We start from the raw sequence: 18,505 nt of genomic DNA, 5'->3' as shown, positions 1-18,505 counted from the left end.
CACGAGATGCCCTTCAAGCGCTCGGAGTCACTGCCCCAAATGAAGGGCTATATAAATGCAAGTTGTTCACAGGATATACTGTATAGTGATGTAATTGTGTGTATTTTGTGACTCAGTACTTTAATAATAATAATCCTTGTAATTGATATAGAGCCTCATCACATCATTGATAAGTCTCAAAGCGCTTTATTGTGAAGTGCAGTGACTATGTATTTTGTGGGTGAAACGTGACAGCCATTGTATAATTTAGAACTAATACTATATATGTATATATATACATCTTTTTGGTCAGCCGGGTGTCTGACACATGCGGAAACCCATCACCATGTTATAATAATAATACAATAAGGACCTGAATGGCATTACTTTGCAACTTTGTGCTGCTTTTAGTGACTCCCTGTGAACTAAAAGGTTCTTTCATAAATAATAAATCTGCTCGAGCTAAAGGGTCAAGGAAATGTTAACTCTGATGAGTCAATTGTAGCTCAACCTAACCTTGTGGGCAGCTCAGTAATTAGCGTAACCCACTATCGGCCACTGGCAAATTTCAACCTCCCCAAATCAGGGCACCACATGAACAAGGCCAGGCTATTGTCTGCCCTTCATAGTGAGTTTCCATTCGTTCTATTGTTAAATACTTGCTCTGTTGTTACCAGGTCTTATTTTTATGTGTCAGTCTGGCTCAGTCACTCCCTCTCTCGTCTCTGAGTCAGGAGGTTGTGGATCAAGCCCCCGCTTTGGGACTTGGAATGACATTGTCTAAACTGAAGCTCCAATGCAATGCTGGGGGGTGTTGGATTGTTGGAACATTAAACCAAACTCCCTTCTGCCTGTTCAGGTGGGCGACAAAGATTCCATGGCACTATTTGAAAAGAGAAGGGGGTTTCTCCTGGCCAGCAAATTTACCAAATAAAATTTGGTCGCTCACCCCATGGCTGTTTGTGGGACACTGTTGTGCCCAACCGGCTGTTACATTTTCCCAAAAAATACATAGTCACTCCACTTACGATATATCTTGTGTGAAAGATATATTGTCCCTGGAGGGGATGCAATGCAGATTCACCAAAATGATACCAGGGCTAAAAGGATTAAATTATGAGGACAGGTTGCATAAACTTGTTCTGTATTTCCTTGAGTTTAGAAGGTTGAGTTGTGATCTGATGGAGGTATTTAAAATGATCAAAGGATTTGATAGGGTAGATACAGGGAAATGATTTCCTCTGATGGGGAATCCAGAACAGGGAGATCTTAAAAATAGCGCAAGGCCATTTAGGAGTGAAATAAGGAAGCATTTTTTCATGCAAAGAGTAGTGGAAATCTGGAACTCTCTCCCCAAAAGGCTGTGGATGCTGGATCCGTTCAAATTTTCAGGAGGTGGATAGATGTTTATTAGGTCAGGGAATCAAGGGATTCGGGGCAAAAGCGGGTATTTGGAGTTGAGGTACCGATCAGCCATGATCCAATAAAATGGATGGGCTGAATGGCCTCCTCCTGTTCTTATGTTACTATGAGACGTCTCAACAATGTGATAAGTCGCTATACCAAATGCAAGGATTATTATATTCATTAGGCACGTATTTGGTAAACTCCATGTAGAGATGAAATTCTCAGGTTGGTTTGGATTTTCTTCAGCATGTGATGAGCTTCCAAGTGTGTCAGACACAATCCTAGTTCTCAGGATTCTCGTGTGTATTGTCTGCATTTGCACTATCAAGTGAAACTTGCAGGAATGACATAGGAAAAGATGTGTATGTGTCAGTGAGTGCGTGTCAGTGAGTGTGACTCGTTGAGAGTGATGAGTGTGACACACACACACCGACACACACACATACTGACACACACACAGACAAACACACCCACAGACACACAAATACATACACAACAACAACAACAAATTAAAAAATGACATCTATAGAGCGCCTTTCACGTCAGGAGTAAGTCCCAAAGGGCTGAACGGTCAACTGTCGGGGCCCAAGCTTGGGGGAGGGGTGGTGTATGGGGGAGTTGTGGGGGAGGGGGAGTCTAGGGGTGAGGGAAGGGGGGCGGCGGGTGTAGGGGTGAGGGAAGGCGGAGAGGTGGGAGGGAGACCAAAAGCACGGGCGAAGAGAAGGATCTTGAGACCAGCCTTGAAGGAGGCAAGGGAGGAAGCAAGGTGAAGGGACCATGGGATGGAGTTCCAGAGTGTGGACGCAGAGAGGTTGAAAGCCCGGCCACCAATGGTAGGGTGGGTCGGGCGGGAGACATGAAGCAGGCCGGAGCCCACTGAACGGAGGGAGCGGGCAGATTCGTAGTGAGTCAGCAGGTCAGAGAGGTAGGAGAGGGCAAGGCCATGGATGGCCTTAAACGTGAGGACGAGGATCTTGAACTCGATCCTCTGGGGGATGGGGAGCCAGTGGAGTCGGGCGAGGGTGGGAGTGGTGGGGTCGCGGAGCCTGGTGCGTGAGAGTACACGAGCTGCAGAGTTTTGGATGATCTGCAGTTTGTGAAGGGAAGAATTGGGAAAGCCGATGAGGAGGGAGTTTCCATAATCGAGCCTTGAGGTGACAAAGGCATGGGTGAGGGTTTCAGCAGCCTGAGGGGTGAGGCAGTGGCGGAGTTGGCAAGACTGCAGAGGCGGTGGTAGGCAGTGCCGCTCATGGCGCGAATGTGGGGAAGAAAGGAAACACCCAGAGACACACAAAAAGACAGCTCCCGACCCCCAGGGACTGGCCGGGTCCCAACCAGTTACTTTACTTTGTATTCCACAGTCTTGCTCACTCCGACCTCTCCGACCTTCTAATCCCTGCCATCCTGCTCGCTCCCTCCCCCCAGCGGGCTCCTGCCTACGTCATGTCCCCCGCCTCGCTCACCCCACTATTCCTGGGTGGGCCTTCAGCCACTCTGCCCCCACTCACTGGAACTCCATTCTGCAGTCCCTCCGTCTCGCCCCCTCCCTCGTCCCCTCAGCTCCTTTCTCGCCCCTCCGTCGCCCCATCCCTCGCCCCTTTCTTCCTACTTCGCCCCCTCCCTCGCTCCTCCCTCGCCGGGAGGGGCTGTGTGTGTGTGACAGGGGGAGGGGCTGTGTGTGTGTGACAGGGAGAGGGGCTGTGTGTGTGTGACGGGGGAGGGGCTGTGTGTGTGACAGGGGGAGGGGCTGTGTGTGTGTGACAGGGGGAGGGGCTGTGTGTGTGTAACAGGGGGCGGGGCTGTGTGTGTGTGACAGGGGGCGGGGCTGTGTGTGTGTGACAGGGGGCGGGGCTGTGTGTGTGTGACAGGGGGCGGGGCTGTGTGTGTGTGACAGGGGGCGGGGCTGTGTGTGTGACAGGGGGAGGGGCTGTGTGTGTGTGACAGGGGGAGGGGCTGTGTGTGTGACAGGGGGAGGGGCTGTGTGTGTGTGACAGGGGGAGGGGCTGTGTGTGTGTGACAGGGGAGGGGCTGTGTGTGTGTGACAGGGGAGGGGCTGTGTGTGTGTGACAGTGAGTGTCAGTGAGTGTGACAGTGAGTGTAACAGTCCGTGTCAGTGAGTGTGACAGTGAGTGTGACAGTGTGTCAGTGAGTGTGACAGTCAGTGTGACAGTCAGTGTCAGTGAGTGTGTCAGTGACAGTGAGTGGGTTAGGGTTAGTGTGACAGTGAGTGTGACAGTCAGTGTCAGTGAGTGTGTCAGTGAGTGTGACAGTCAGTGTCAGTGAGTGTGACAGTCAGTGTGTCATTGAGTGTGACAGTCAGTGTCAGTGTGCAGTGAGTGTGTCAGTGTGTGCAGTGAGTGTGTCAGTGAGTGTGACAGTCAGTGTGTCAGTGAGTGTGACGTCAGTGTCAGTGTGCAGTGAGTGTGTCAGTGTGTGCAGTGAGTGTCAGTAATTGTGTCAGTGAGTATGTCAGTGTATCAGTGAGTGTGTCAGTAAGTGTGCCAGTGTGACAGTCCGTGTGTCAGTGTGACAGTCAGTGTGTGAGTGTGTCAGTGAGTGTGACAGTCAGTGTGTGAGTGTGTCAGTGAGTGTGACAGTCAGTGTGTGAGTGTGTCAGTGAGTGTGACAGTCAGTGTGTGTCAGTGAGTGTGTCAGTGAGTGTGACAGTCAGTGTGTGAGTGTCAGTGAGTGTGACAGTCAGTGTGTGAGTGTCAGTGAGTGTGACAGTCGGTGTGTGAGTGTGTCAGTGAGTGTGACAGTCGGTGTGTGTGTGTCAGTGAGTGTGACAGTCGGTGTGTGTGTGTCAGTGAGTGTGACAGTCGGTGTGTGAGTGTCAGTGAGTGTGACAGTCGGTGTGTGAGTGTCAGTGAGTGTGACAGTCAGTGTGTGTGTGTCAGTGAGTGTGACAGTCGGTGTGTGAGTGTCAGTGAGTGTGACAGTCGGTGTGTGTGTGTCAGTGAGTGTGACAGTCAGTGTGTGTGTCAGTGAGTGTGACAGTCAGTGTGTGTGTGTCAGTGAGTGTGACAGTCGGTGTGTGAGTGTCAGTGAGTGTGACAGTCGGTGTGTGTGTGTCAGTGAGTGTGACAGTCAGTGTGTGTGTGTCAGTGAGTGTGACAGTCAGTGTGTGTGTGTCAGTGAGTGTGACAGTCAGTGTGTGTGTGTCAGTGAGTGTGACAGTCGGTGTGTGTGTGTCAGTGAGTGTGACAGTCAGTGTGTGTGTGTCAGTGAGTGTGACAGTCAGTGTGTGTGTCAGTGAGTGTGACAGTCAGTGTGTGTGTCAGTGAGTGTGACAGTCAGTGTGTGTGTCAGTGAGTGTGACAGTCAGTGTGAGATGGAGCAGCAGTGATGGAGTTGGTGGTTTCGTTGCTGCTGATATTCTCCGCCGCTCAGAGTCACAGCCATTTCGGTGAGTTTTATATTTACTGTCATTTACTGTCTGGGCTTCGAGGAGGAGAGAGAGAGAGAGAGATGGAGAGAGAGAGAGAGAGATGGAGAGAGAGAGAGATGGAGAGAGTGAGAGAGAGATGGAGAGAGAGAGAGATGGAGAGACAGAGATGGAGGAGAAGAGAAGAGGAGAGGAGAGAGAGTGGGAGCGCGGCTCCTGTCATCGGGGGTGTGAGTGAGGAGAGGTATTTAATCTGCTCTGTCTGTCTGTCTCTGTGTGTGTGTCTGTCTGTCTGTCTGTGTGTGTGTGTGTCTGTGTGTGTGTGTGTCTGTGTGTGGGTGTGTGGGTGTGGGGGGTGATGTTGAGGGGTGACCACCCCCTGTGTGTTGGGGTGAGGAGCGGCTGCTCTTTCACCTGAGAAGCCTCGGACTCCCGCACTCAGTCACTGCTTATTGTATAACCATCTGCTGCGCCGACTGCTCCCCCCCCCAACCCCCCCTCTGCCCCTCTCCCCCCCACTCCTCCCTCTGCCCCTCTCCCCCCCCTCTGCCCCTCTCCCCCCCCTCTGCCCTCTCCCCCCCCCCTCTGCCCCTCTCCCCTCACCTCCCCTCTGCCTCTCTCTCCCCCCACCCCCCCCTCTGCCCCTCTCCCCCACCCCCCCTCTGCCTCTCTCTCCCTCACCCCCACTCTGCCCCTCTCTCCTTCACCCCCCCCCCCCCCCCCGCCCCCTCTCTCCCTCCTCTCCCTATATATATATATTTAATGTTTGTGATCGCCTGAAATACTCTGATCAATAATAGTGATGGTGCCCACAGGCCTCTCTCTATCTTCTCTATATTTGTGATCCCCTAAAATGCTCTGATCAATAGTAATAATAATAAGCAATGTCTGTGTCCTCTCTCAGTAAAGCACTGTTTGTGATCCTCTGTAATTCTCTGATCAATAATAGTATTGATACCCAGACTGTGCTGTGACTGTCCGCTCCCTGTACACAGTGTTTGATCACTGATGAGGATCTTCTCATCCTGACAGTCTGAATCCTCACTATCTGGGGAGTGAGTTTTAAGCTGTGGGTTATGTTGAGCGATTTTATTGCTGTAATAATGTATTAGTTAGATAATCAATATAATAATCAATGATGGAACTTGTATTTGATATCGAGCTTTATTGCTTCGTCCAAACATCTCAAATCGCTTGTCAGGATATTTTTACCGTGAAGTTTAGGGCAGATTTGCTGCTTACACCGGTCGCTTAATTATGTGACACAATTGTTTTTGAAACTGGTGAAAACGGAATTCAATATTCAATACAATTTAAATAATAATAATGATTAATACAATTAAATATATAGCCTTTCATGTTGACAAAGGCTGTCTCAAGGCGCTTCAGCCCATATTTAATATTGATGCTTTATTACGAAACATGATTTTGTCCTGAAAAAAACTCCAAATGAGAACAACACACATTAATAAACACACAATTCCCTGCAGATTTCAACCCGTTACATAACCTTAGTCCAGTCGAAGTTGTTGTCAGAGGTACACACATTTTAGGAGTCTCTGGGTTTAACGTCAAAACACAGAGATCACAGTCTCGCCCTGACTGACCCAACCGCACATTTGCTAAAAAGGTTTGACTGCAAGAATCCAAGGCCAAGATATTGAAGAAAGACTTACTGGCAAAGCTAATTTGCTACAGGATAACCATGCAACAACAACAACAAAATTACATGTGTAAAGAGACTTTCACGACAAGAGGAAGTTATAAGGCGCTGGACAGACAGAGTTTTGGACCCGAGATGAGGGTCCAGGTGGGGGTGGGGGAGGGCAGGAGGGGAAGCAGGGAGATCGAAAGCACAGTCGAAGAGGAGGGTCTTGAGGTGGGTCTTGAAGGTGGCGGGGGGGGGGGAGACAAAGGGACTGTTGGATGGTGTTCCAAAGGGTGGGGGCAGAGTGGCAGAAGGCCCACCCGCCAACGATGGGGTGAGCGAGGCAGGGGACGTGAAGCAAGCCGGAGCCCACTGAGCGGAGGGAGCGAGCAGGGTGGTGGGGGTTAGGAGATCGCAGAGGTCAGGGGGAAGCAAGAACATGGAGGGTTTTGAAGGTAAGGACCAGGATCTTGAACTGTATCCTCTGTATGATTGGAAGCCAGTGGAGTCGGGCCATAATGGGGATGATAGGGTCACGGAGCCTGGTGCGGGAGAGGATACAGGCTGCAGAGTTCTGGATGATCTGTAGCCTGTGGATGGAGGAGTTGGGGAGGCCAACAAGCAAAGAGTCTGCGTAGTCAACCCTCGATGTAATGAAGGCGTGTATGAGGGTTTTGGCGGCCTCGGTGAGCAAGAACATTGTGAGTATATGTGCAGTCGTCCATTGAAAGATGGATTAGGCACATTTTATAATTTACAATGACATTGTCGGGACAGAAGGTAAATAATACAATTTAATTGTAAACGAATCACAATGTTCGGTATAACTGCTGTTCTAAGGTTTGCAAACTACTGTATTAGATGTTAAAATCTTAGACTTGATAATATTAAAGGCTGGACACCTCTTGCAGCAGCAGCAGCAAAGCAATTTTAGTTTGGTCAGCCTGGAGTTTGACACATGGGATAACCTATAACTGTGCCTGAGTCTCCAAACCAAAGTACTGAGAGGACCAAGTGTGTTTTTCCTCCTTGTCTGGTATATCTGCTGCTTGTTCCTCTGCTCAGCAAACTCAGAAATGCAGACACTATTATTTGTTGTGAATGTGGTAGCCGGTTTGCACACATTACATGACCCACAAACAGCCTATAAGTGAATGATCAATTTTTACCAGTGAGGTGTTGGCCGGTGAAGTGTTGGCCGGTGAAGTGTTGGCCGGTGAGGTGTTGGTTGGTGAGGTGTTGGCCGGTGAGTTGTTGGTTGGTGAGGTGTTGGTCGGCGAGGTGTTGGCCGGTGAGGTGTTGGCCGATGTGGTGTTGGCCGATGTGGTGTTGGTCGGTGAGGTGTTGGCCAGTGAGGTGTTGGCCAGTGAGGTGTTGGCCGGTGAGGTCTTGGCCAGTGAAGTGTTGGCCAGTGAGGTATTGGCCGGTGAGGTGTTGGCCGAGGAGGTGTTGGTCGGTGAGGTGTTGGACGGTGAGGTGTGGGCCAGTGAGGTGTTGCTTGGTGAGGTGTTGTCCAGTGAGGTGTTGGCCGGTTGGGTGTTTGGCCGGTGCCCTGTAAGGTGTCCACCTAAACAAGCAGACGGATCTAGGTTCAACATCTCATCCAAAGGATGGCACCTCCGACAGTGCAGCGCCTCCCCCAGGACTGGACTGGAATGTGATTTGAACTCCCAGTGTGAGGTGTGAACTCCCAGTGTTGAACCTTTTTGACTTAGAGATGCGAGAGTTACCAACAGAGCCAGGCTGACCTCACTATATTTAGTAATATGTAAAGATTATAAAATATTAAGGATAAAAATGTATTGAAAGAGGGTAAATTAGCACAATACAAAGCAAACATTGATGTCCGTATATATTTTAATCTTATATCAAATTAAACACTGGTTACTCATTTATGATTTGTGAATGAGTTAAGAGCCAAATTGATCCTGCTTTATTTTTCTGGATAATAAAATCAAAATCAAAATCATAAGTAAAGGTTGAATAGTTGAATTTTGCATAAATGTGCAATGATACAGAGAACAACCACAGGCCATTGTACAGACTATTTACAGAGTGATACTGCACAGAAACAGGCCGTTCAGCCCAACTAGTCCATGCTGGTGTTTATAGCCCCCACCCCCTCACCTATTCCTCTCGATTCTCTTCGTCTTCATGTATGCATCAAGTTTCCTCTTCAGTACATTGGTGCGTTTTGCTTTTGAGCTGACTTCCAATTATACCCCCTCGCTTTGGATTCACTAATAAGTGACTATTAACGTCTCGCAGACATAGTGCAGCACTTTTATCAAATGCAAGGATTATTACAGAACTGTAACTTCATAGGCAAAGCAGGATTTTACCTTATTTGGGGATCAGCCGAGTGTCAGACACATGCAGAAACCTATCACCATGCTTAAGAGAATCCAAACCAAGCTGAGATTTACATGCATCTCACCAACACATGGAAATTCCAGAGATATTTTTTGGAATGGATTGCGCACACTCTCCCTGGAGGGATGCATCTTGTTTACAAAATTCCAGCGAGTGTTAGGCACATGTTGGCAAGACCCAAGGCTTGGGGACTCCAGAGAATGCATTGGGATAAATGTTGGAATCTAACCAGCTAAAACCGCATAGCTTACCACTGAAAGAACTGTCTGGCAAGCTTTCCTGCTGCTTGTCCAGCTAGGGCCACACTACCTATGAGGGCTTTGGCTTACAGGGTTAACAGGAGCTGAGTAGGAGGATTCCTTGCCCCGGTGACCGGTTTGCCCTTCAAAATTCTGCTGATGAGCTCGGCTGAGCTATGGCATCAACATTGTTCTGGAGAACAGTTTGGCTCAGGAACTGGATTAGAGATTGTGCCAGAGGACCACATTATCTGTGAGGGCTTTGACTCGCAGGGTTAACAGATGGGAAGAATCCCTGCCTCCAGAGATCATTTAGCTGGATACATTCTATGAGAATATGAGGAAGTATGGATTGAGATAATAATATCCAGCACATCAAGCCCTTTCCTTCCACAGACCTACCCAAACATCACATCACATCACCCCAAACATCACATCAGTCACTTCATCCATTGACTCTCTCCTAGAGGTTATTCTCCGAACCTCATCTCACAGGTAATCAGGCAAAACCCTGTAGTATTTCTCTTTCCCCATCATTCAAACTTTTATTAATAATCGAGTATAAAATACAGCCAATTCACTTTACAGTATATTCTGTGAAATGCTTTGAGACGTCTCAAATACATAAATATAATATAATTATACTATAATATATAATATTATAATAATATAATTATATATTATTATAATCAGAATCCTTGCATTTGGTACAATACCTTTCATGTCATGAGGATGTCTCAAACCGCCTCACAGGATATACTATAAATTGAAAGTGACTGTAAACACAGCCTTTACATTTCACAGTAAAGTCAGGCTAGAGGCAGCATCCCAGAGCGCTTGACAGTGGCGGAGCATGGCGCCGAGCCTGGGGAGGTGACCGTAGGCACAGTCAAAGAGGAATGTCTTCAGGCGCGACTTGAAGATGGGGAAGGAGGGGATAAAGGGAGAGGGATAGAGGGAGAGTGGTGTGGCCATTTCAAGGTGGCTGAAAGTGCGGCCACCAATGGTGTAACGGAGGGCACGAGGGACATGCAAGTGGCTGGAGCCGGTCGAGTGGAGGCATCGGGTTGTGCGTTAGGGAATAAGCAGGTCGGAGAGGTAGGGAGGGACCAAGTGAACCAGGCTGACTGTACTCTGCTACAGACTGAGGAAGGACGTGGCTGTATTGCCGACTATGATGGCACAGCTGAAGATGATCGTTTCAGTTTGTGACAAGGCTTTAATTCAGGATCTTGAAGCTGGGTCTGTAAGTGACTTCTCCTGCTGGCTGGAGAAAAATAAATAATATTAAGAAACCTTAAATTTGTTGTATGTTTTTTATATTGACATGTAATGCTTGAAAAAGAGGAATAATAATAAAAATTAATAAGAATAATCCGTATATTTGGTATAGGGCCTTTCATGTCGGACGTACGTCTTAGAGAGCTTCACAGGACATACTATGAAGTAGCGTGACTCCGTATTTTATGGCAATCTACAAATAGCCGTGGAGTGAGTGACCATTTTTTTATCTGTATAAATGCAAGTTATTGTTACTGCAGTGAATCCTTTCTCTGTCTTTGGTCCTGTGGCCCCTGCTTTAGCATTCTTGGCCTCTCCCCCAACACCCCCCCACCTTGTGCCCTCCAACCCGTGTGTTTTTGGTCAGAAAACTTCATTTCTTGCAGCTGATACGCATTGAGTTTCGGAGCTGCTGTTGGCTAAGCCACTTGTGCTGGCTTTTGAGGATTTTTTTTTAGGTCCTTAAAACATGCAGACCATCTGGCTATCACTTTCTTTGCCAAATGTTCCTGCTTCCAGCTCAGTAAGTTCGGGTGTCTTGAGTGCACTTGATATTTCTGTGATCAGTATTTGCACAAAATCTCTGCCATATCTCTTTTGTATATTAAGCGTCACTGTAAAGATCGCAAAGGCTTTATTCTGTGTGAAGGACACAATATTAAAGCAAGTGGTTGTTATTAGTTTTGGGCTTGTCAGTTGGTAGTGCCCTGACCTCTGAGCTCCAGCCCATTGTCCTTTCTTTACATTATCTGAGGTTCTGGCTTTGGTTGAGATAAAGTGAGATCCCATCTCCCTGATCAGGTCGACATCAAAAGATTCCAGAAAGCTATTTGAAAAGACAATGGAGTTTCTCCTGTGTGTTCTGACCAAAAATCCTCCAGGATAAATTGGACATTTAATAATAATAATACTCCTTGCATTTGATATAGTAGCTTATAACATTGTTGAGATGTCTCAAAGTGCTTCACAGGATATACAGTAAAGCGGAGTGTCTGAATATATTTTGAGGGCGAAATGCCTATTTCACTTTTAGTTTACTCAATGAGACCAAGGTCAATCTCCTGATTGACTCCTATCAGCACTTCCACACCTCAGGAGCTGACAGCAACGCCATCCATGGATGCACACTCCAACTTACTAAGCCAGTCCAGAACCTTGGCATATTGTTTGACCCTCAACTGCCCTTTCTACACCACATCTGTACCATGACCCGCTCTGCCTTCCCCCACCTGTGCAACATCTCCCGGCTCCGACACTGTCTCATTCCGCAGGCTGCCGAAATCCTCATACACGCATTCATAACATACAGGCTTGACTATGCAAAATCCTTGCTTGTCGACCTCCCCAACTCCTCCCTCCACAGGCTGCAGATCATCCAGAATTCTGCAGCCCGTGGAGGGAGGAGTTGGGGAGGTCATCTGTGTCCTCCCTAGCACCAAGCTCTGTGACCCTATCAGCCCCATCATCACCCGACTCCCATCACACAGAGGATACAGTTCAAGATCCTGGTACTCACCTTCAAAGTCCTCCATGATCTCGCTTTCCCCGACCTCTGCCACTTCCTAACCCCCTACGGTCCTGCCCGCTCCCTCCACTCAGAGGGCTCTGGCCTACTTCACGTCCCCTGTCTCGCCGGCCCACTATTGCTGGGCGGGTCTTGCGCCCGCTCTACCCCCACCCTCTGGAACCCCATCCCGCAGTCACTCCGCCTCGCCCCCTCCCTCGCCCCCTCTCTCGCCTCCTTCAGGATATTATGAATGCATGTATGAGGGTTTCAGCCATCTGCGGTTTGAGACAATGGTAGATGATCAGACATTTTCAATTATTGTCTATAAATAATTTAAACTATAAGCCATGCAGACAAAGCATATAACTATTTTATATTAATACTTTGAGTATCACGATTAAAAATTCAGTATGAAGCTTCGTTCTGAACAAACAGCTGATGTTTATTGCATCTTTAGGTGAGGTTTATTTTAAAGTCAAGTTGTGAATTATTCATCCAGTGTTTCTGCATTATAACTCAACACACCCATCGCACACACCAAAAGAATGGGCATGTTATATTACAAATATATTACACTTTATATAAGTATGACATACTCCTGATAACCCGACCCTGACTTAACTTATCACTACCACTTAAGTCGCTAAACTCCCACTGTATCTGAGCATGATGGGGTGGGGGGGCAGGGAATGGTGGGGCGGGGGCATGACGCGTTGGTAAAGCATGGAGTTCCAAAGGGTGGCAGCAGAGTGGGAATGGAGGGGCGTGCAGGCGAGGCGGGGGACGTGAAGCAAGCTGGAGCTCGCTGAGCAGAGCGAGTGGCCGGATTGGTTGTGTTTTAGCAATTTAGCCGTTTTGTTCAAGTGATCTTCAAAGGTAATAATCGTGATTTTATTCCTCCCAAGCTCCAGGATCTGCCGAGTGCAGTGATACGAAGGTGTGATTTGTTGTTAGCTTCAAACAAGTGAAATTTGAATTCCTAGAATCATAGAATGATAATATTATACAGCACAGAAGGAGGCCATTCAGCCCATCGTGTCTTACCGGCTCTTTGAAAAGAGCTTCCAATTCAACCCCACTCCCCTGCTCTGTCCCCATAGCCCTAATCAACCCCACTCCCCCGCTGTCTCCCCATAGCCCCAATCGACCCCACTCCCCCACACTCTCCCCATCGCCCCAATCAACCCCACTCCCCCGCACTCTCCCCATAGCCCTGATCAACCCCACTCCCCCACTGTCTCCCCATAGCCCCAATCAACCCCACTCCCCCGCACTCTCCCCATAGCCCTGATCAACCCACTCCCCCACTCTCTCCCCATAGCCCAGATCAACCCCACTCCCCCGCTCTCTCCCCATTGCCCTGATCAACCCCACTCCCCCGCTCTCTCCCCATAGCCCCAATCAACCCCACTCCCCCACTCTCTCCCCATAGCCCTGACCAACCCCACTCCCCCGCGCTCTCCCCATAGCCCAGATCAACCCCACTACCCCCGCTCTCTCCCCATAGCCCTGATCAACCCCACTGGCCCCCGCTCTTCCCGTAGCCCTGCAAAACTTGTCCTCCCCAATTGGTTTGACTGTGATCACATCTGGAAGTCTATTTACTCAGGTGTGTGGGACACACACACGTACACACATGCGCACATGCACTCACATGTACCAACACCCGCACATGCATGTACGCATACACACACACACACACATATGTTTACATAATGTTTTGGTGGATTGGTCCCTGAGGAGGAAATTCTGCTTGGAAGCAAAATAAACAAGTTGTTCTGCTTCATCGCTATGCAAATTGGTTGCTTCTCTCGCCTGCAAACACAACACAATCATGGACGGCACTTTACAGTGGCTCAGTTGGTCTGACGGTTGTGGGCTGAGGATTGCTGCAATGTTGGAGTGAGATGTTAAACCAAGTCTGAATTGCCTGTTCAGGTGGACGTTAAGATTCCAATGGCTCTATTCAAAAATAGATTGGAGTTCTCCCATTCTGGTGTCCTAAGCGACAACAAATTACATTTTTATCGACAACTTCTCAAATAAAATTGATTGCTCACTTCATCGCTGTTTTATGGGACATTGCTGTGCGCAAATCATCTGTTGCATTCACCTACAAAATACGCAGACACTAAACTTTGCAGTAAAATCCTGTGTCAAGTGCAAAGATTATTATATGACATCATGTGTGACATCATGAGGAAAGGCCTCAGTCCATTAGAAGGATATTTTGTGTCCGAACAAGCACTTTAATCGACTATCGTGTGCTGGTCGCTTTGGGCTGAAAGGAAAAAGTGAAAGCATCTGGAATGTGCTTCAGAACAATCAGAATATTGGGAGAAGAGACAATCAGTAAATAAAGACTGAGAGCGTGAGGAAAGGACTGGATATGGTCATTAGCAGATCCCTGGAGCCTGAACATGGTGACCAGGGGTACAGGAGGTGATGTCTGAGGATCTAAACTGTATTTAGCAATACAGCCCAGGATCCTCTTGGCCTTGTTTATTACTCCACCAGAATGTGATGGGAATAACCCGGGGCGTGGAGTCCTGTAGCATATCGGTTAGAGCACTCATCTCGCAAGCGAGAGAACCTGGGTTCAATTCCTACGCAGGGCAAATTTCTTTACTCCATATGCCTCTGTTTACCTAGCAGGTGGGATATGAAATGCCTTCACACTTCAGATCCCACCTGAAGACTCTTTGTCTACGCCTATAGTCACTTTCCCTTACTCCTTACACAGTCACTTCAGTTGATAGCAATTACTTGTGAAAGTGCATTAGGATGTTTTAATAATAATAATAATAATTCTTGCATTTGATATAGCGCTTTTCACGTCGGGAGGACGTACCAAAGCACTTCACAGAACACACTGTAAAGTGAGTTGACTGTATATTTGTGGGCGAACGCGGCAGCCAATTGCGCACAGCAATGTCCCACAAATAGTCGTAGATTGAAAATGACCAATTTATTATTGTTTTTGGTTTTGGAGGGATTATTATTAGGCTCTGTGTGGAGTAAGGAAACTTGTCCAAGGTTTCGCCCTCTGCCTGGAATTGAACTCAGGTCTCTCGCTTGCAAAGCGAGTGCTCTAACCACTGAGCTACAGGACTCCACAGTTTTGTTGTTATAGAAGCTAGATCAAAATGCAAGAATTATTGCTATTATACTAAAATATTAAATGCAGGTTTGTGGGTTCCAACTTCAATGATACTGTTATTGGGAAAGGCATTGCCTGCTTGTTCAGCTTCAGCTGTATAAGCAGTTAATAGTTTGAACTCTCTGGTGATATCAGCAATAGATAGCTGCACTGGCTCAGTCATTGTGGCCTTGGGTAGACACAAGGTCAGCCAGACCTCAAACTGTTGATTATTATCCAGAGACACCCCCCCTCTCCCCTCTGGAAGGTGATTATGGGCATGATCGGACCCACAATATATAGTCAATACAGACCCACATTATATAGTCAATACAGACCCACAATATATAGTTAGCTGTATTTTGAGTTCAAATCCCAGACACTGTACCTGGAGGCCTGGAGAACTAACCCAGGTCTGGGCACGGGGACATGATGTGGGTCCCAGGCCTAGAGGCAGGTTAGAGAGAGCAATGAGAATGGTCTGAACACAATGAGTGTCAGAGAATGAGCTCTAAACAGTGATTAGACAAGCTGGGGCTCTTCAGTCTTGCAAGGAGACATCTCAGAGGGCACTTTATAGAGGTAAGCACGATTTTAAATGAGATTGAGAAAGTAAGCAGTAGCAATACCTTCAGATGCACTGAGGCAACACAACAAAAGGACACAGGGTGAGTGACAGTTGCAAAAGCAATTTCAGGCCAGAAGAACAGAAGTTTCTCTTGAGCCCAAGGGGAATTAGCAATTGAAACACATTAGCAGGAAGGATGATTGAGGCCAGAATGTGAGACTCTATTAAAAACAATGTGGATGGTGTGATGTGGTGGTAGGGCGAATGGGTATTCTGAGAGATGAGATCAGATGGGCCAATTCTCTCTCATGATAAACGGTGTATATTACAAAAACGTAATAAGTACAGAATCTCTTAGGAACTGTACTTCACTGTATTTGTTTACGTTCCCTCCCTGATCTGCTTCTATTTAGAGGACATCTGGTAAGACATCAGAAAATCATTACTTTTACCCTGTGACATGTTTCATAGTTTCTCATTTGCCCTGTTAATCCTGGAAACCAGAGTCCTGGGTGGACACGATGGATTGAAAGGCAATATAAACTTCTATGTTTTTCATGGTAAGGTGGTCCTAGCCAGAGAAGCAGCCAGTGTGACAATGGCAAGCTTTGTAGTTGTCTGGTTAAACTCCAGGAAACTTCGAATGCAGACATGGGTCCACAAGCCTTTGCGCTCGACAATTCTCTCCCACAGGTACTGGGATTAGATAAACCTCCAGGGACAACAAGTGTATTCTATTTCAGACACAAGTAAATTGGGGAACTCTAAAGTCATTTGGTTTGAAGACTCTTAAACATGGTACTTGGTTTGAATATGTGTCAGACTTTCAGGGCTGACAAATATATATTTTTTAATGTAATATTGAGAAACTTATTAAAAGCCTCAATGAAAGCTGTTCCTTGGAAACAATTGAAAGCATCAAAAAAGTCACTATTTTTTGAAAAAAAGCTCTTTCTGTGAGGGGGTGCATGTTTACCCGTTTAGTGAAATTATACAGAAAATTGATGCGTACATGAGGGAGAAGGGAATAGAGGAGAATAGAAAGGGTGGAGGCTTGCGTGGAGAATAAACGAGTTGGGACAAATAATAATAATCTTTGCATTTGATATAGCGCCTTATCATGTTCAGACGTCTCAAAGCGCTTCACAGAATATATTGTAAAATGAATTGATTGTGTGTTATGTGAGGGAAACTCGGCCACCAATTATGCACAACAGTGACCCAATGTCCACACAGTGGCGGGTTGAGTGACCAACGGTTTTCAAGGGATTTTTTTACCCCCAGAAAGCAATACCCCAATCAATTAACAGTAGGTTCCTACTTACTGCTTGGTAACCAGAAGCATGTGGAGCAAAGAAACTTGACTAAGGTTTCGCCCTGCCTGGAAAATCTCTTGTTTCTGTGCAATATAATTCTATGCAATTCACATCTTATGATCATTTTCATTAATACCTTAATTTGTTACACATATTTCAGCATATTTTGGTTTATAGTCAACTTCAGTCAAAATTCACAAATGCTAAACTGATTGGCTATTCATTTCACTATACGTGGGATGTCACTCGTACAAATCAGCTGCCACTTTGAGTCTGTAATGTTCATTTCAAATTAATCTCAATAAAGTGCTTTGAATTTTTTCATTATCTTTACATTTGATATAGTGCCTTATTTAGGTGCTCTGCGATACTAACTGCTATGTAAATGCAGCTTCATGTGGAGTAACAGCTCAGAGCACTTAACAGTGGCAAATCTTGACCCAAGCCAGAGAGAGAGTGACAAGGTGACCATAGACAGTGAGAGAGGAGGGTCTTCAGCTGTGATTTGAAGCCGAGTGAGGAGCGAGTGAGACGGAGGGATTGAGGAGTAAGGAGGGAGTGAGGCAGAGGGATTGAGGGGTAAGGAGGGAGTGAGGCAGAGGGATTGAGGGGCGAGGAGCAAGTGAGGCAGAGCGATGAGGGATTCAGGATGCAGTGGCTGAAAGCACAGCAGCCGATGGAGGGGAAGAGACTTGCAGGAGGCAAAGGATATTTCAGTGAAGCCTGTTGTTTAGTTTAGTGTTGGTTTGCATTTGCTTTGTTTAGTGCAGGGACTGTGATGATGCCTTGCTTTTCGCTCTTTACATTAACCAGGAAGTCATCAAGTTTAACCATTTCTCATCTGACAGGAGAGCGACCTTGTTATGAAACAGGAGATTTTAAACCGGATTTGGCTGATGACGCAGCCTTGGAGCTGGTTCTGCACAGAGACATACATTTCCTGATCATTAAACGTTTACCCACCGGGTGGGATGTTTAGATTATTATCTGCTTCAGTTGCCATAACAACCTTGTTGACTTTTTCTTTCCTATCAGGGGTTCTGCACAGATGTGCCATAAAGAACAAGAACATAATGAGTGTTAAGCATTTGACATGTACTTATATCTACATTGCTCCCCAACAACAAGATTACATTTGTGTAGCACCTTTCACGTCGGGAGGACGTCCCAAGGCGCTGGACAGTAACAGCATTTTGGACCTGAGCTGGGGTCAGGGCGGGAGAAGGGAGGGGAGGCGAGCGCATAGTCGAAGAGGAGATTTTTGAGGCGGGACTTGAAGGAGGCTAAGGAGGGCACGAGGCGGAGTGATTGGGGATGGAGTTCCAGAGGTTGGGGGCAGAGTGGCTGAAGGCTCTCCCACCGATAGTGGGGCGGGTGGGTCAGGGGACATGCCGGAGCCTGCTGAGCGGAGGGAGCGGGCGGGTTGGTCGAGGGTTAGGAGATTACAGAGATAGGGTGGGGTGAGGCCTTGAAGGGCTTTGTAATTGAGGACCAGGATTTTGAATTGGATCCTCTGAAGGATAGGGAGCGAATGGAGTCGGGCGAGAGTGTGGGAGATGGGGTCATGGAGTTTGGTGCGGGAGAGGACCCGGGCTGCAGAGTTCTGGATTATCTGCGGCCTGTGGAGGGAGGAGTTGGGAAGGCCAACAAGCAGGACGTTTGC

General features: G+C 47.3%; 1 protein-coding gene across 1 annotated transcript in view; it reads left to right on the top strand.

The window, feature by feature from the left end:
• The first annotated feature begins 4,731 nt into the window (after positions 1–4,731).
• Positions 4,732–18,505, top strand: part of ptprn2 (protein tyrosine phosphatase receptor type N2) — a 168,644-nt gene continuing 154,870 nt past the window's right edge. Inside the window, 1 exon segment of the mRNA XM_042332553.1 lies at positions 4,732–4,792. Coding sequence (XP_042188487.1) covers positions 4,732–4,792 — 61 coding nt within the window.

This window comes from Callorhinchus milii, unplaced genomic scaffold, assembly GCF_018977255.1.
Source record: "Callorhinchus milii isolate IMCB2004 unplaced genomic scaffold, IMCB_Cmil_1.0 Scaffold2, whole genome shotgun sequence".
Lineage (NCBI taxonomy): Eukaryota > Metazoa > Chordata > Chondrichthyes > Chimaeriformes > Callorhinchidae > Callorhinchus > Callorhinchus milii.
Note: the sequence above shows the minus strand (reverse complement) of the source record. Positions and strands in the feature narration are given on the sequence as shown.